General features: G+C 35.6%; 2 protein-coding genes across 2 annotated transcripts; both read left to right on the top strand.

The window, feature by feature from the left end:
• The first annotated feature begins 672 nt into the window (after nucleotides 1-672).
• On the top strand, nucleotides 673-5,751 carry SPON2 (spondin 2, extracellular matrix protein). The gene is made up of 6 exons (XM_010191733.1): nucleotides 673-734; nucleotides 1,535-1,760; nucleotides 2,120-2,343; nucleotides 2,612-2,803; nucleotides 3,574-3,748; nucleotides 4,744-5,751. The coding sequence occupies exons 2-6, from the start codon at nucleotides 1,538-1,540 to the stop codon at nucleotides 4,920-4,922; spliced, it is 993 nt and encodes a 330-aa protein (XP_010190035.1). The 5' UTR covers nucleotides 673-734; nucleotides 1,535-1,537; the 3' UTR covers nucleotides 4,923-5,751.
• Nucleotides 5,752-11,082: 5,331 nt separating this feature from the next.
• Nucleotides 11,083-16,257, top strand: LOC104546360 (transmembrane emp24 domain-containing protein 11-like). The gene is made up of 5 exons (XM_010191734.1): nucleotides 11,083-11,235; nucleotides 12,134-12,234; nucleotides 12,923-13,048; nucleotides 15,116-15,262; nucleotides 16,108-16,257. Exons 1-5 carry the CDS (start codon nucleotides 11,106-11,108, stop codon nucleotides 16,255-16,257), a joined length of 654 nt encoding a protein of 217 aa, XP_010190036.1. The 5' UTR covers nucleotides 11,083-11,105.
• The last annotated feature ends 1,351 nt before the right edge of the window (nucleotides 16,258-17,608 follow it).

Here is a 17,608-nt window from a genome sequence, read left to right on the forward strand (position 1 = left end):
ATCTCAGAGCTTCCCAAAACCTCTCTTTCCAAAGAAACCACAATGTTACAGAGCCCTTTCATCATCCAGCATACGGTGCTGTAGAACACAAAAATACACACTGTACTACTTTAAATTAATTCATATTTGCAGGAGACGCAGTCTGTGTGAGTATGTGCAATTATGAAATGTAACTTTTTTTCCTCTTGACTTTTTTAGCTGCCTCACCCCTTTTATTTGAACACATACATATGGTGTGTGAGAGTGAGCAAGCTCTCTGTAAATGTTTGGAAGGAGCATCTGTCAGACAATAAAACTTACAAGAAAACATGCTTCTCATTTAAAGCCTATTCACTAGAACTATTTCAGTGTTGGAAGCAGTTCATTTGTATAGCTTGGAGGCATTAATAAGAGCAGAGAACTGTAAAGGCACCAGAAAACTCGAACTGTTACTAAGGATCCAAGGTAATTTTTTTAAAGCATTTCGTCTATTCGGCATCACAGTCTTCTGATAGGAACTTGAACCAGTTGACAGACAGGAAACCTCTGATAGTCCATCCAAAAAAGATTGCAAACAAGAAGATGGCACGCTTTTCACAAACCTGGAAAGTCTAAAGATTACAATAATTGTTGGACCAAAGGGACCCTCTTCAGGCATAAATAGCAAGACTCCTACTGTCTTCTCTTGCAGACCAACTCAGCTGCCAGCAAAAGCAGGTGCTCTCCCCCTACCAGTGCTCCAGAGGAAATATTTAGTGAGTATTCACAGCTCTTTCTGCAAATTAATATATTATTAGCATTTTAGTTATATTTGTATAGTATTCTCAAAGGATAAAAGCATTTAAAAATAAGTTTTTAAGGCTGTTATTTTAAACAATTGCTGGGGCTCAACAGTCTGATGCAATTATCATATTAATTTAGCAACAAAATTTGCACAACCTATGACAGAAACTTTTAAAAAATACTGGGTTTTAACAACTGTGTAACTTAAACAATCTGAAGCAATTACAATGTATTTTTTAATGCACTAGTTATGACAGCAAAGTAATTTATATAGATATGAAATGTATTTGACTTTACATGTTATGCTATAAAACAGCCTCTGTAGAACACAAATTTAAAATAAATAATTTCTTTTGGCAAAGTAACCTGCAATTTAATCTTTAGAAGAATAAATATACCACTAATGTTTTCCACAGAAACAGTTGCTACTCTAATTAATTCAAGATGTGACTCTAATAAGATTTCAAAAGAAAATCAGAAACAGATTTTTCTCAGAGGTAGTATTATGAACAAGGTTAAGATATTTTTATTTTTATTAGAAACACTTGTCCCAGGTAGAGTTACAGATCTGTAGTATATAGCATGGTACGATCGAATCTGAAAGCATTATAATAATGTTTGTAGAAGCATAACAATTTAAAATGTTTCAGCTGTGTGCTTTCTAGTTGGTTATAACCTACAGTACGTTACACTTTATTAGGTAACTGTTATTCAATTTTGAGTTTACAGTGACTAATATGGCTAACATATTTTTTTTCTTTCTTTGTGGAAGGGAATGGAAAACCTGATGCTTGCCTGCTGCTCCTGTAAAGTTATCTGGACACTGCTTGTAACAGTACTGGGCTCTGCCAGCAGCTTGCCTGTGGGTGATGACTCTATTTGCACAGCAGAGGAACTCGCTAAGTACAGCATCATCTTCACAGGGAAATGGAGTCAGACTGCTTTCCCCAAGCAGTATCCACTTTATAGGCCCCCAGCACAGTGGTCATCAATGCTAGGTAAGTGAAATATGTATAGTATCCAGAACAGAGAAATCTCTTGATCACTGTGATCTTTCTTCCTCTTAATGGTAATAATTAACATAACTAATGAAAAAAGGAAAAAAATAACCAAAGCTATCAAGAATGTAATGCAGAACTGAAGTATCCACACTGCTTCCAAAAATCTACAACTGGTTTTAATTGACTTCTGTTTTCAACTGGCTGCAGCTGACATAAACAGTGATAAGCCAAATGTTTTACTGTTCACTCATTCTTATAGACAATTTTTTTAACCTCAGAAATAAAACAGAGAAATTGACGAAACAGGGACAATCTAAACCAGACTGTCATGTCATGCCATGTGTTCACTCTAATAGGTGTTACTCATAGTTCTGACTACAGCATGTGGAAGAAAAATGAGTATGCCAGCAATGGTGTACGTGATTTTGCTGAAAAGGGTGAAGCATGGGTATTAATGAAAGAAATAGAAGAAGCTGGAGAGAAAATTCAGAGCGTACATGGAATCTTCTCTGCTCCTGCCATTTCCAGTGGTACAGGACAAACCTTCACTGAATTAGAAGCACACTCAAGACATCCTTTAGTAAGTAAATGTACATATTAATTATAAAAGTTTGTTTTATGTCACTAGCACACAAAATTAAATATTTGAGTTCTCACTTGTAGGAACAATATAATGCAAAGAATTACTAAAAAGCATGTCATATTGCAGGGAGAACTGTACAGGTTCTACAATGTAGAAAAGCATAATGACATTTCTTTCAAAAATTTCAAGTTAAAATTACTATGAGCAGGACTGGAGCATTTAAAAATAAGTGATGCAATCGTCATGGATCATTTTGTTCCATTAGGTTTCATTTGTTGTACGAATTGTTCCAAGCCCCGACTGGTTTGTGGGTATTGACAGCCTAAATCTCTGTGAAGGAGACCACTGGGTGGAAGAAGTATCAGTAGATCTATATCCATATGATGCTGGAACTGACAGTGGTTTCACATTTTCCTCCCCAAACTTTGCCACTATTCCACAGGACACAGTTACAGAGGTAGGTGTACATACATTTAAAGTATTTTCTGTAAAAGTCAACTGCTTTTAGATTATTTTTAACACTCATTAAAACACCAGGAAAAGAAAAATATTTTTTTTTCAACTTCTGGCATGACTAAATACGTATCTAAACAGGAAAATTCTTAGTAGTGAAAATGATGTGGGGAGGAGGTGTTTTTTGCAGTGACCCCACATTCAATCTCTTGTTCCCTCGATACTCTACATGCCTCATATTTTGCTTGTGTCAATTAAGGGTGGTGGGGAACAGAGCATTTTGATTCAAATGTTTTGAATACTATAAGCATTCAGTCTTTTCTTTAAGGTCAGTTTTTCTAGAGCCAAATGCTGTGCTAATGAGTAATGAGAAAAGGAACAGAGAAGCTGGAAAAAAAAGGCATTTGGCTTCATGTATCTGTATGACAGCTGCTATAGCATATGTAATATTATTATTTAATACTGTTGCATTCTCCCTTGTAGTAACATCCACTTCTTCCCATTAAACTATTCCATACATTTCTCTGTTTTCTGTGCCTCCCACTACAGTCCTCTATTCAAAGGTTGGCACAATTCATTGTGCCCAGTCTCAAAGCAGTATGCATAAAAATTCTGGGGTTATCAGCAGTGGTTGTGTGAACTGACCTTCATAGAAACCGGTTATTTGCATTTTACTCGCCAATAAGTATTAACGTGATGTATAAACATGATTTTACAGCTATCTACTTATTAATATGATGTAGCTTCTTTAAGGTTCCTCTTTTTATTTCACAGATCACTTGTTCCTCTCCAAGTCACCCGGCAAACTCATTTTATTATCCCAAACTCAAAATTTTGCCACCTATTGCTCAAGTAACAATGGTGAAATTAAAGAAAAACCAGCTGGGTCTTCCTGCATTTAATCTTAATCTTCCAGATAAAAGCAACGAAATAATAGACTCTGTGTCAGGTAAGTGATTAGTACTTTGGTATGTTAAATTTAGATTTATTCAGAAAACATGTGGAAATCTGGCAGGTGATGTGGATGAAATAGGTAATTAGGCAGAATATTCTCCTATCTGCATAGGAATAGTTTCCAGACTCACACATGGGAAATAAAACAAGGCAGTTGACATAAAAGAGAATGCCTGAAGGAGTGAGGAAGGGATTTCATACCTGAGCTATGGTTCAAAGGTTTGGGTTATGTCCACACTGAGGATTACTCAAGCCTTAGCATCAGAATAGTTCAGTGAATTTTGTGACAAATACACCACACTTGACCAGAATCAGAGTTCCCGAATTCTTTGCAACTTTGAAGTAAAGACTTATCCTTAAGTTTTCACATGACAAAACAGAGCAAAAGAACTATTATTGTTGTCTCTTTCTGGGTCAGAGTGCTTGATAGTTATGTGCAATAAGAACTGCTATAATTCAATTGAAAAAATCTTTAAATGAAATTTAGCATGAATATCTGTAGGAACAATATGTATCTGCAAATAGATATAAGTGTACCTAAATAAACCAGAGAAAAGCTTTAAACCTAGTGTTTATAGTGAGACATGCAAAGACAAGTAAGTTATAAAATTGATGGTAAATATTTTTAATGCAGTCTGTGGAACACAATTATGTTAAGCATAGTTTTCTTTGATAGGAGTCCTATGTTTTCAATTCAATAAATTATATTCTGCACTACTAATGTAGTAACTTAGTCTCTAGGCTGCAATAATAATAATAATGAAGATAATGATGGTGATAATAATAATGATAATACCGGAGTGGATGAGTTTAGGAGCTGAAAACAGATGTTTTTGTTTATGAGACAAAATATGGATTTTATTACTATCACATGTATTTTGTATAAGAAAGGACATTATTTGATCATCATTCCTTAATGGCTTGCCAACTATGCATTTGCCTTAAGAGAGAATTTATGTAAAGTTACCTTTTTTTTGGTGTATATTGCAGAAACACCACTGGACTGTGAGGTTTCACAATGGTCTTCCTGGGGTCTTTGTAGAGGTCCCTGCAGAAAAACAGGGACCAAGATCAGAACTCGTTTTGTACTTCTTCAGCCTGCCAATAATGGGATACCTTGTCCAAATCTGGATGAAGAAACAGCATGTGAACCAGAGAATTGTGTCTGAAATAAGGAAAAGATAATGATTTAGATAATTTAAAAGTAAGATAAGTTTAACTAAAGCTAAACTACATGTCAGTCAATGTTCCTTGTAATTTGGGTATGCTGCACTATTTTGCTGAAAAGGTCTGTTAGACTGGTTTTGAAAGTTGGTGTTTATTATCAAGATTTTTGGGAGTTACATTCCTAAGGTTTAGTCTCACAACAGTACTTGATCATTTACAGACCAGAAAACCCCAAATAAATCCTTGCTAGAAATATACTGTAAGTTCTTGGAGTACCCTCTAGTGGTAGAAAAGAAGACATTTGAAAAGATTATACTTCACACATGTAGAAAATCTATCACAAAACATAAACTAATAACCTTCTTCATTACTGTAACTTGTTGATCTACAGCTATTTATACCGAGAAATGATTTTTTTCTCTAAATTATGTTTTTTTATAATTTATTGGCATTTTTGTTGTCTTTCTAAACTTGTTTAACATGCATTTCTTCAGAAACTACTTAGATAAATCAGAGTGACCAGATGTTTGCAGTGTGGTTAAGACAATAATGTAACTGAGTAAACTTGTCCTGAGACTTCTTAATATATGAAAATGTCCTTTTCTTTTTTTTTTTTTTCTCAAAAGTGCGAAGAATATCTGTCATGAGGACACTCAGCCAACAAAATTACTAGGAAAAAATCGGAAGTGTGGATACTAGTAGAAAACCTCTGAACTTAATTAGAAGTGTTAGCTGAGATTTAAAAACTAACTTATTGTTGGTGTGTGTCCCTCATGAGACAACTTTCTCAAAGTTAACACTGTAGACTGTAACATAAATTATATCTTTGTCTTGATATATGCAGTAAATGTGTCCATGTTTCTTTAAATGTGTTTGTCGCTATTTATGTCATTTGCAACCTTTCTACAGAGAAAAACATACCACTGTTCTAATATTATCTAAAATTGAGGTATACACAGATGTAACACGACACAATATGTCCGAAATTGTTTCTGATTACAACTTTCAGTGCTCAAATAACTATTATAAAATGAATGTAACATATGGCTCATAAAGACTTGTGGCTACCTAGCAGGAAAAGGATTTTTGGAATAACACTGTTCATAGAATATGTTTACAACCAGCCCACAAAACTTTTACAGCACACTGCAATTTTACAAATATACAGCACAGATACTGGATGGGAGGTGTTGATTTGAGTAGGTTCTTTCTGGAGCATGCCAAATATCAGAAAATTTATGATGTACTCAAAGAAGCACATTGTATTCTCCGTAGGGTTGAAACACTAAAGATGTACTCTACATCTTTTTCCAGGAGATAAATCTTGAAAAAACCCAAAGAAATTTGAACCATTATCAGGCTAGACTAAGCTGGTCCTGCAAATGCTGATAAACACACAGTTGTTAGAGCTAAGTAATTTCTACATCTTGCATCTCCATATTCCCACTGTTGCTTGTTTTCCAATATTGTTTCACTTACTCTTTTTACTATACCATTTTATTTTTCAGTTTCCCCTGTTTCCATTCTCTAATGGAAATAGTGTTATTACACTATCATTTTCATACTTTTTGTTCAGTTAATTTGTCTTTTCAATTGTTTTCATTCTTTTTATATTAATTTTTACTCATTCTATGTTTTCTTCTGTGTTAAACTTATTTACTATATAGCTACACAGTTATCACCATCTTAGAAAACTAAATATATATTGATGTATATATTTAAATATACTCTGAGGACAGAAACTAATTTCAAATTGATTGAACAACTGGTTATAGACTAAACTGAATAAAGGTCTTGGGCAGAAATCAGATGCAAGTCAGAACTATAACTTAAGGAAAACAAACACACAAACCACAAGGTATTCCTGAAGGAACCTTCCTGGAAGTTCTTTAAACACTGGACTTTTGCTTCTTCACATGTCCAGGACAACTAAAGGGTTAGATCCAGTAGAAGAGTATCTGCATCTGTAATTATATGCATGAGCCAAACATAGGATTTCAGTACAAGATATGATTTGGTAGTGGAGCAGTCCCAGTGTTTAGTCAAACTCCTGAAGACAAAAGTTTCCCAAAGGACACTGAAGGAGAAGGGATGAGAGGGGAAGGTGAGCTCTAGTGAGGAGCTCTAATGATGGAGCACAATTCTCATAACATAACTTTATTAAACTGACTAGTGAGGTACATGATCCCTGTGTGGCTATGGCTAGGCTTTTGTAGCTTTTATTTTAAGCACAGTCTTGGATTTGTCTTAAAAATTTTGAGACAGCAAAGAAACACAGAGAAGCTCTTCCATCCTTTTCCCTTACATTTAGTGCTATAGATGGCTGGCAGCCAAGATGCTGTGGTCCTAAATACATGAGATTTCAGAAAGGAAGTAGGTAAATTAATTTCTGGGTTAAACTGATCTCAGCCAGCACTTTGGGAGGAAACTTGAAATGAATTTGTAAAGAATTTTTTTTTTTGCAAGAGTGTTTTTTAGGAAGAATCAGCTTTGATGCCTTGGGAGATATTGCTGCAGAATGGAAGACACAGATAAAGATAAGTGGAGGAGTAAAAAAAAGTCACCATAGACTTCAACTGTGGTGCTACAAAAACCATGAACACCAAATTCAACTCCTGTAGTGGAACAGGGCACCTCATTACTGAGTAAAACTTGTCCAATACCTTAAAGAATTTAGGGACAGTTAGCTGTGAACGCATGAAAGCTTTTCCTATTACCTCCTAGTAGGTAGGAACGCCAGCTGAAGCTGTGTATATATTCATGCCTTTCTGTGGGCTGTGGCTTCTCTGCAGATATCCAGTACAGCACCTTGGTGGTTAATGATTAGGAAAAAAACAGTTTACTTTCGTAGATAAGTCAAGATCTACAAATTGAATTGAATTGAACTGAACTGAACTGAACTGAAAAGCTCTCCCTGGTGCCATAGCATAAGTGTGAGCCTTAGGTGGACTACAGGAGAGAAAACATTTTGTTCTACCAAATACTCCAAAATGACTGGAATGGGTGCCCAGTGTGTGTGTCAAACAAACTTACTAACTGCAGTTTGAGGCCCTATTCCATTTTGCTAAGTTCCCATAACTGAGGAGAAGCTGTATCAGATGGCCAACCCTATACTATATAAGTGTTCTGTATAAGTGGGCCAACTCTGACCAAATCTTGTCCACCAAGCCTGCTATGCAGTGTTACAGGCAATTGTCAAAATGGCACAGGGTCTGCTGTTAAAGATAATTTTGGGGAAGGACAGCCTTGGATTTGTTGAAAAATAGCTCTAATATCCTAGCTACACTGTGTAAGTTAAGCGTGGTCATGGAAACTAATGTGTGCCTAACTTGTAGAATGGGAGGGAAAGCATATGCCAGCTTTTCTGATCACTGAATGAGCACTGTCCCCATCAGGACATTTGTGAATTGCAAGCAAAAGATCTGGGAGTACTTGATGGTACTGAAGGCAAAAAAGTCCATTTCATTATATTCCCAGTCCGAGGTAATTGAAGTACCTTAGGAATATCTGACCTGTCATGGATGATCCAATATCATAAAGTAACTCAGACTATTCCATGACAATATTTAAGGTGCTCAGAAAATAAATCCAACAGTTAATACATCAGTTCTGAAGTCAGCTGAATCCTGTTTCATAGAATCATAGAACAGTTTGAGTTGGAAGGGACCTTAAAGACCAACCAGTTCCAACCCAACTGCCATGGGCTGGGACGCCTCCCACTAGACCAGGTTGCTCAAACACTTCCATGGAGATAATGGGATGTAGTAAGCAGAAGTTGTATCCATGGTAATCTACAGGTACTGTGAATGCCTTGGACAAAAAAGCTCTCATTATACTGCATGACAACCTGATCATGTGAAGGCTAACTTATTTTTGTTTGTTTGAAGTCCAGCAGCCCTGCTATATTAGCATTTGCTAGCCAAAAGTACAGAAGTAATGTGTCTGTCCCAACTAGTCTGGGCAGAGTGAAGGATAGAGTGGAGGATAATGAAAAGCCAAAAGGATGATTGCTTAGGTAGCTCACAATCTGCAGACAAACCTATATTTCTTGCAGGTGTAGTATGGCACGAATTTATGCAGCTGCATGTCAGTCAAGATCTCCCTGTGGTGGAGCGGTAAGAGTCCAATTATGTGATGAGATTCTGTATAATCTAAAATTATTTTTATAAACGCTAAAGTGCTAATGGAGTCCTAATATCACCTTTGAGACTTCTAATGATTGCCATGAGAGGCATCCTTGTATCCTTAACCATATGGAGTCAAAGAAAAAGAAGTAATGTTTAAGGAACCAAGGCTCCTTATCTTTGACAATCTCTTATCAGTATAGAGATGTGGTATTTTGCTGGAGGTGGTCTAACACTTATGCTAGAACTTCTATGAAGGTACCTCCTGCTGAGGAATGGACTGAACTTATGATGGCTGTGAACCTGTGTGAGTGTTAGACAAAGACATTTTTTATTGAGGCAACTTTATAGATAGCAGGTGCAGCGAAGGGCAATAAACCAGCAGATGTGAAATAATCCAGTAAGAGTTAACATCCTGAAATGTTAGCTATTTAGGTTACAGATATTGAGGATAAGTTGCTGTCCATGTTCTTCCCTGATACTAGGAAAATATACGTTCTTGTGTCATGATGGAGCTAATTTTAAAGCTACCAGTGCTAGCAGAATGCATCTCTTGCCAAATCAGGTTCTCAGAAGGGCTGCTAAGAAATGGATAGGAAGACCAGCATGGTTTTATTTACCAATAGACAGGTGTCACCAAATAACAGCAAATACAAATGGGACATTCTATGAGGAAACTGCAAGAATTCAGAGGTGGTGATGAACACTAAGGAACAAGGGTTAGTCATGATCCTTCAGTGCACAAAGTGTTGAGCATGCAACTTATGCAGCTGAGAATTTGATAGCTATGCAAAAACAAAACATAAAATAAAATTCAACTACCACCTTTTCAAGTAAAATAATGCTGGTAAAATTCCAGCACAGAGATGGAGGTTTCTCTGTCTACAGCACTGCATACCACCTATATGGCATGTGTGGGTGCAGTAGAGGTAGCTTATATCCCATATCCTGAAGTCAAGATGACAGAACTCTGAAGTGAACTAAGAGGTTCATCAAAGACACATTCAAGAACATGACTGAATAATTTCATCTGCAAATGCCAGGTGCTGCTGAGGAACATGGCAGGGTTGGAGAGAGTCAGTGATCAAACTACGGAGTCTTACAGCAGAAGTGCAGTGAACTTCTGAAGGTGAAAATGAGATCAAAGGTGGTTCCTCCCTACTGGAAATGATCCCATAGGTGGGTCTTCCCTGCTGGAAAATGACCACATATCATCATACGTCAAGCCAACCTTTCAGACACAATGATCTCAGTTTATAGGACAAGAAACACTTGATTGGTAACTGAGTTCATCACCAGGCATATAGATTGCTCAGTCTGTGTTAGTACAAAAGATAAAAATAGAAACTTCTATTGTTATTTAATTTACACTATAACTTTCTTCAGAGAAATTATTAGGCAGTATCTAAGAGAAAGACATTCTTATGTAAAAAAATCTTATTCAGAAACTGTTATTTTTTCCCTGCTGTATCATATTCTTTAGTGTTGCAGTGACTTTTATTGTTAAAATTATTTTTACTTCTGCACACTTATTTCAGCCCTTCTATGTAGTCCCTATGGGTTTTGTACTGGTATATATGTGTGTCCAATGATTTAGGTTGGAAATTACAAGATTTCTTAATAAAACAGAAATGAAGCTCTGGAAGAATCACCCAGAATAAATGTGAAATATAAGTTAACAAGGTCATGTAAGTTGAAAATTGAGTGGTTTATGGAAAGAGATAGTCAATGTGGTTGGTTACAGTAATCTAGGGAACTGATCTCAAGTACCTGAGAGGTCCTTTCCAGTATCCTGTTCCTCTATGGGTATAAAATAAAATTTCACTCTAGATGTTGGGAAATAAGAAAGATTTTACAAGCTATCTTTTTCATGTTATCTCATGCTGTGGAACATACTGTAGCTATTTTTAAATGTGTAACCACCAGCTGCTTTTTCTCACAGGTTTTTTTTCTCCCTCAAAAATACACCGATAAGCAGCAAATGAGGAACAACCACAAGACTACACATACATTTGTAAATAGTTGTCTTCAAAAGCAGTACAACTGGGATACACAAAAAACATGAAAAGACAATTAATAGGATTTCTTATTAACTTTTGGATTTCTCTTTCACTTGCTTTGTATTTTCACAGTGGAGAAAGAGAAGAAAAATGTATAATTGAAGACGTTCCCAGTGACACGTTGGTAATTGGTAAGTACTTACCATTGCTATACGATGATCTAACCTACGCAATAATAAAGATAGCTGGTAATGTAACAGGAAAATCTGTGATTGATAAAGATGGTAAAACCATGGTGATAAGAAAGAGAGCACACTGAAAATAACTCCTTGCAACAGGAGCTAATCATAACATCCTCACACCTTGTATGTATCCATCACACAAAGAAATGCAGATTTCCAGAGTGCTTAACTAACTAGACGAAGAAAATGACTGTCTTCTAGTTCTGCAGCAATGGAATTGCTGTTTCCATGTCTGCTCTTCATTCTGACTGATTTACTCATTCATACTAGAATTTCTGTAACATGATTTTCCCCATATGAAAGGGAGGGTAACTTTTTTGATAAATGCTGGTCTGAAAAGAAGCAATTCAAGATGTACTGAAGTTCCATTCCACCTGGGATGTCACAAGCACATTAAATTCATCTACAGGACTGTAAATGTAAAACTGAAAGGGGACAGTGAAAAATAATATATAGTCTTCTTTTCTATAAATAATGCGATCAGTATGAAAGACAATCCTAAAAATGTAATTTGGATACAGCACACTTAGGCTTTTGGAGGTCTCAGCATGCCTTGTATATGCTAATCTTGCAAGAGCATTAAGAGCAATCAGAAAGTATTGCTTGCTAATCAACCATTTTTGTAGTTTTCTAGAACATTTTCTATTGTAGTAAAAATTTATTGCATTTTACACTGTTATAAAGTGCCCCCTGAGCAATTTTAATCATAAGCACATGAAATACATATATTGTTTTATTGTTAATCATTTATCACATTTATCTTTATGTTTTTGCTGAAAAAGCAATGAAGATGTTTAATATTAAGCTATGTTTTATTTAACAGATTTTTATCTATGTTTTTATTCAGGGAATTACAAAGTACAGCGTTGGGATATACATAAACAAGAATTTCTTGAATCGGCTCCTGGTTTGGGAATGTTTGTGACTGTCACAACTCCTTCTACTGAGGTAAATCTGCTTTATGAATCATTCTGTAGGATTTGAGTTGACTTTTGGCACTGGAAGGCAGCACTATCTAAAAAATATAGACACTTTTGGGGGGGTCTACCAGCTAATTCAGTATTTTGGTGCTGAAAGCTTTAAGCCCCTTGTGACTGCTGTCAAAGAAAACAGAAATGACAATGTTTGATAATCATTTGTGTGGACAGTTTTCGCATTACTAACAAACTTGGGAAACTGTCTCACTAAGAATTGTGACAACTGAGAAAATAGGTTAGATTTATAACAAAAATCACTAAGGAAGTAAAATAGCACAGAATGTACTTGAGCAGCAGAAAGGAAGGCTGATGATAAAGTAAATTGCAGAAGTCAAGATTACCATGAGCCTGCATGTAGCCGTCATGCATAGCAACTGCCTGGTTGCCATGAGGTCCTGAGCTTTTTGAGCAATGGACAATTTATTTCTGCGCCTAGACAAGGGCTTAGTTTTTCAAACTTTAAATGCTTTAAAAGCATTGGCTTTTGTACATTACTGAAATCAATAGCATTTAAATGTTCACTTTGGGCTAAAGTGTTTATTTTTCTCTAAATCTATTCTGAAATTCAGATAAATTTAATGATTTCAGGAGGTTAATTGGTTACTTTTTACATCTAATTTGAAATACTGTGGGTTTTTTTTTATTGACTGTTTATGCAGGTACTATTGTCAAAACTGTATGGGCCACAAGGAACATTTTCTTTTACATCCTATATATCTGGGGAGCATATTATCTGTTTACAGTCTAACTCCACAAGATTTGTGGCATTTGCAGGAAGCAAACTGGTAGGTGTATTTCTTAAATATTCTTTGTTGTAATGCTCGCAATTGTACACAGACTGCAGAGTCTGCAAACTAGGTCTAACTTCTAGCAGATAATTCAGTATTTCCCAGTCATTAAAGAAGATAAACCTACAATTATGAGGATGAAGAGATAAAAAGACTTTTCTGATATTTAATGTGAAAGATTCCAATGAATAAGAACAACTGTTTGGTTCAAAAAGATAGCTACTTGAGATCGACTAACACAAACACTTGTCATAAAGATATTCCGTGTCTTCACTAGCTTAGATTGAATTCCTAAAAAAAATTTCAAAATTTTAATCTTAAAAAGATATTAAAATTAAGAATTGGTTAAGACAAAGTTAGTCTTAAAGCTGATTTTGCAAAAAAGAAGCCATCAGAAGTGATATCATGGCTCTAATCTATTTCGGCAAACAATTTCATAAACACTATTTTGAAAATTTTATCTGTATGCCTGTTCTCAAAAGACAGTTGAATAGGTGAGAAGAATTGCTCTCTAGAGGTGCTTTTTCTTTCCAGTTGACTGCAAAAGCGTTAGATAATCAGCTAGATACAGATATCTCATAGATGTGTTAAGTGAGGTAGGCCAAATTTCATCCTCGCTGTACGCTTTGGGCACATGTAGATGAGAACTGACAAGAGTGAACAGTGCTGAAGCGGTTACACTGAAATAAGTAAATGTTCTTATGGACTCATTTACAGAAATAGGTGGAAATTTAATCATAGACATTGCAAAAGCACTTAGATTGTAATAATAATTAAACAAAAATACAGGGCTTAACTAGAGAGGGTAAGGAGGATAAAGCATTGGTTGGTCAGAGTTAACTACACACCATGAATGTGATTCTGAGGATACACCAGAAGATTTTTATCCAGTATGGATGGAGATGTATTACTGTAATTTTACACAATGCATTGACCATGTACAGTTCTGTTCACCCTGTTTAAAAGAAATAAACAGGTGCAGGGAAGAAGAACAGTAATAGCACAAATATTAAGTAGAGCGGTTTGTTTAGCTTGAGAACTTAGAGGTAAAAAAAAGAATATTACTCTTTATAATTATATCTGCAGGAATAAAGATCATAAAAGGAAAAAAAAACAGTCTTTACTAAGTGAAATTCTTAAGTGCTCTTCTGTAAGATGCAGGTGCAGAGGTGGTTATCTGAGCTCCTTCAAACTGAAGTTTAATAAATTAATGGGCAAAGACTACCATAACCTTGTGAGATTGATTATTGGATGTTCAGTTAGCTAACTCCAGGAGACCTGAAAGAATAGGTGTTCTTCTTATCTGTCTGGATAAAACTTTTTTATTTTCTCTTAGGTACAAATTGGCTTTTAGGAGAATTTTTTCCTATTAATTTCAGTTAAATTTTTCATTCATGCCAAAATAAGTTGCATAACATTGCAAACTGCATTCTTCTCTTTTATTTCTATGGGTCTATTGCTTGACGGGTTTGGGGCATTTCTGTTATAGATCCGATAAAAACTTAAAAGATATTGGGAGGTATTTCATACCAGATAAACCATATGTAGAGAAAGAAAAAAGATACCTTATGGACGGTTCTGCTTTAATATCTACCATAAACTGCAAACAATGATTCAGCTGGTCTCCTTTCAGTCTTCTATTCGTATTAGTGCAGGAAACCTAGAAGTGCATCTATAAAAAGCTTACTGCAGTAGTTTTGAAGAATGTAATTTCTGCAATATTAGGATGGAATGTGAAACACAATGACCTGTCCTAATGATGCTCACTTTTTTAACTAGTTTAGACAAAGAACAGAAAACATTTGAATGGTGGTTGAATCAATACTCGCATAATATAATGCCCTAACAGCAGTGAAGATTTTAAATTTGTATAATTAATTTTAAAATAAAATTAAGAAACACTTTAAATATCCCACCTGATTCTAATTTCAGGAAGGATTTCTATAAACAAGTAGAACTATTTTCCTGTAATGAGTTTAAAGGGAAATTACCCATTGTTTCTTTTTTCTAAAGACTTTTGAAAACACAAAGACACAGTAATGAGAATATCTTTTCTGTTCACAGCGTATCCATTTGGACATTAGAGTTGGAGAACATTTTTTGGATGAATCTGTTGTTCAAGCCAAAGACCAAGTGAATGAAGTTAACTTTAGACTAGAACATCTAATTGAGCAAATTCATCACATATCCAAAGAACAAAACTATGAAAGAGTATGTATGTTCCCTAATGGAAATGATTAAAATATTGTGCCATATGCTTATTGATTTATAAAGTACTATGAGGTTTATTATTTAATTGCAGTGTTATTTTTAACTAACTCATAAAAATCTGCTGGTATTTAACCAACATAGCCTACATTACCTTGCAAACTATTTTTAAGCTGTAACATAAAAAGTAATTAATCTCTGTGAACTCATGCTTATAGCAGCAGGTGTTATTTTAAAGCAGAAATTCCCAAATACAGTTTTCTTGGTCAGTTAGTAACAGCAGCTGGGCAGGTGTCAAGTACTGTGGCCTGTTACGTTGCCAGCTGTTGTTTCTATGCTGGTCTGTGTGCATAAACTTTATTGGAGTGGGTAAGGAAATGACTGAGTGTGTATTTAAATATCTCCATGCAGTCAGAAACAAAGTCTTCCTTCAAACAAATGTACACCCATTGTCTTCACTTTTCTGTATGTACGTAGTCAGACTCTGTTTGAAATCTATCAACTAGTTACCTAAAAAAAGACATTTGGCTGCAAAAGCATTTTTGACTACAATACGAAAGTGACTGTAAACCTGAAAAGGCTTAAGCCTGCACTCATGGGACATATTTAGCACAATATGTATTTTATGAACAAGGGAAAGCTCTGTTTGCCTTTCTACTTCAGGATACAGTGTGTCTGCTTCTCAGTTTTGATTTGTAAAGATTTAGACCTTATGGATAAGAACAAACTGTCATTTTTGATCAACATTTTAAAACTGTTTTAAACAGGGATGCCTGTCCAGTTACCCAGATAGCAGCATGAAACATGCAGATGCCAAAAGGTAATGATGTTTTTCCTTTTTTCTTCAGGAGCGTGAAGAAAGATTTCGGAAGACAAGTGAAGAAACCAACAGCAATATTTTGTGGTGGGCTATTGTACAAACATTAATCCTCATCTGCATTGGAATTTGGCAAATGAAATCTCTCAGAGATTTCTTTATATCTAAGAAACTCATTTAAGTTCTATAATGTAAATTTACAGATTAAAAAATGGCACACCATGTTACACCTAACATCCAGAGTAACCCTGTATCTATAAGAAAATTGTTTTTATATAACTCAAGCGTCTACTCTGGTTCTTACTCCAGTTTCTCCATCTCTATTGCAGTCTCTGGCATCCCCTTACATTTTACTCCTTAAGTCCCATCTTATATCTGTTCTTTTCCTCTGCAGTTGTACAGCTAAATCTGGAAGAGGGGCTTAATGACTAAGGCAACGTTTAAGTTCAACTCAGGACTGTTAAATCTAAAATAGAAATGAAAAAAAGTTTCATAAATTTTCAAAGTTGTGGTTTAACCCCAGCCAGCAACTAAACACCACACAGCTGCTCCCTCATTTTCCCCTGGTGGGATGGGGGAAAGAATTGGAAGGGTAAAGGTGAGAAAGCTCATGGGTTGAGATAAAGACAGTTTTAATAAGAACAAATCATAAGAATAAATAACAATACTTAATAAGGAAAGAATAAAAAATAACAGAGACAAAAATAAAACCAAAGAAAGAAATTGTTTTGGTGCAAATCAAAACAGTTACTCATCACCAACTGGTTGATGTCCAACCAGTCTCTGAGTGGGGATCCCTTGCCAACCACCACCTATTTTTATTGCTTATCATGACATTATACGGTATGCAATATCCCTTTGGTCAGCTGGGGTCAGCTGTTCCAGCTGTGTCCTCTCCCATCTTCTTGTGTTTCCCCAGCCTACTCGCTGGTGGGGTGCTGTGAGGAGCAGAAAAGGCCTTGGCTCTGTGTAAGCACTGCTGAGCAGCAACTAAAACATCCCTGTGTTATCAACACTGTTTCCAGTACAAATCCAAAACTAGCCCCATACTAGCTACTATGAAGAAATTTAACTCTATCCCAGCCCAAACCAGTACATCTACTATTTTCTTTTAAAATATTCTGTTTTAAGTGACAGTGGAGCCCACCCTTAATAGTATGATCTGTGGTTGCAGCGATTGCCATGGAAGAGAGAGTCCCAGACAAACAATTTGGAATTGCACTTACTTTTTGTTCCCAGATAAGCACTAAACATTAGGTCATAGAGTTGAGATGTGCCCTTTCCCACAGTAGTTTATATAAATTATAGTCTTCATGAAGTACGCCAAAGTAAACAAAATCACAGGTTTCCTGGTCAACACCGAACTTGTGCCTATTTTGTTATTCTTACACTAAATTCTTCAGTCTGCTTCTGTGTTGCAGAATTATTTTTATTTTAATCAGCAACTGTAACATGACTGTCATCACTTTTTAACGTAATCATGTATTCCATTTCACTTATTGCAGGCTTGGTTGAATATATCTTTATGCTTT

The sequence above is a fragment of the Mesitornis unicolor genome, unplaced genomic scaffold (genome assembly GCF_000695765.1).
Source record: "Mesitornis unicolor isolate BGI_N332 unplaced genomic scaffold, ASM69576v1 scaffold1869, whole genome shotgun sequence".
In the NCBI taxonomy this organism is placed as follows: domain Eukaryota; kingdom Metazoa; phylum Chordata; class Aves; order Mesitornithiformes; family Mesitornithidae; genus Mesitornis; species Mesitornis unicolor.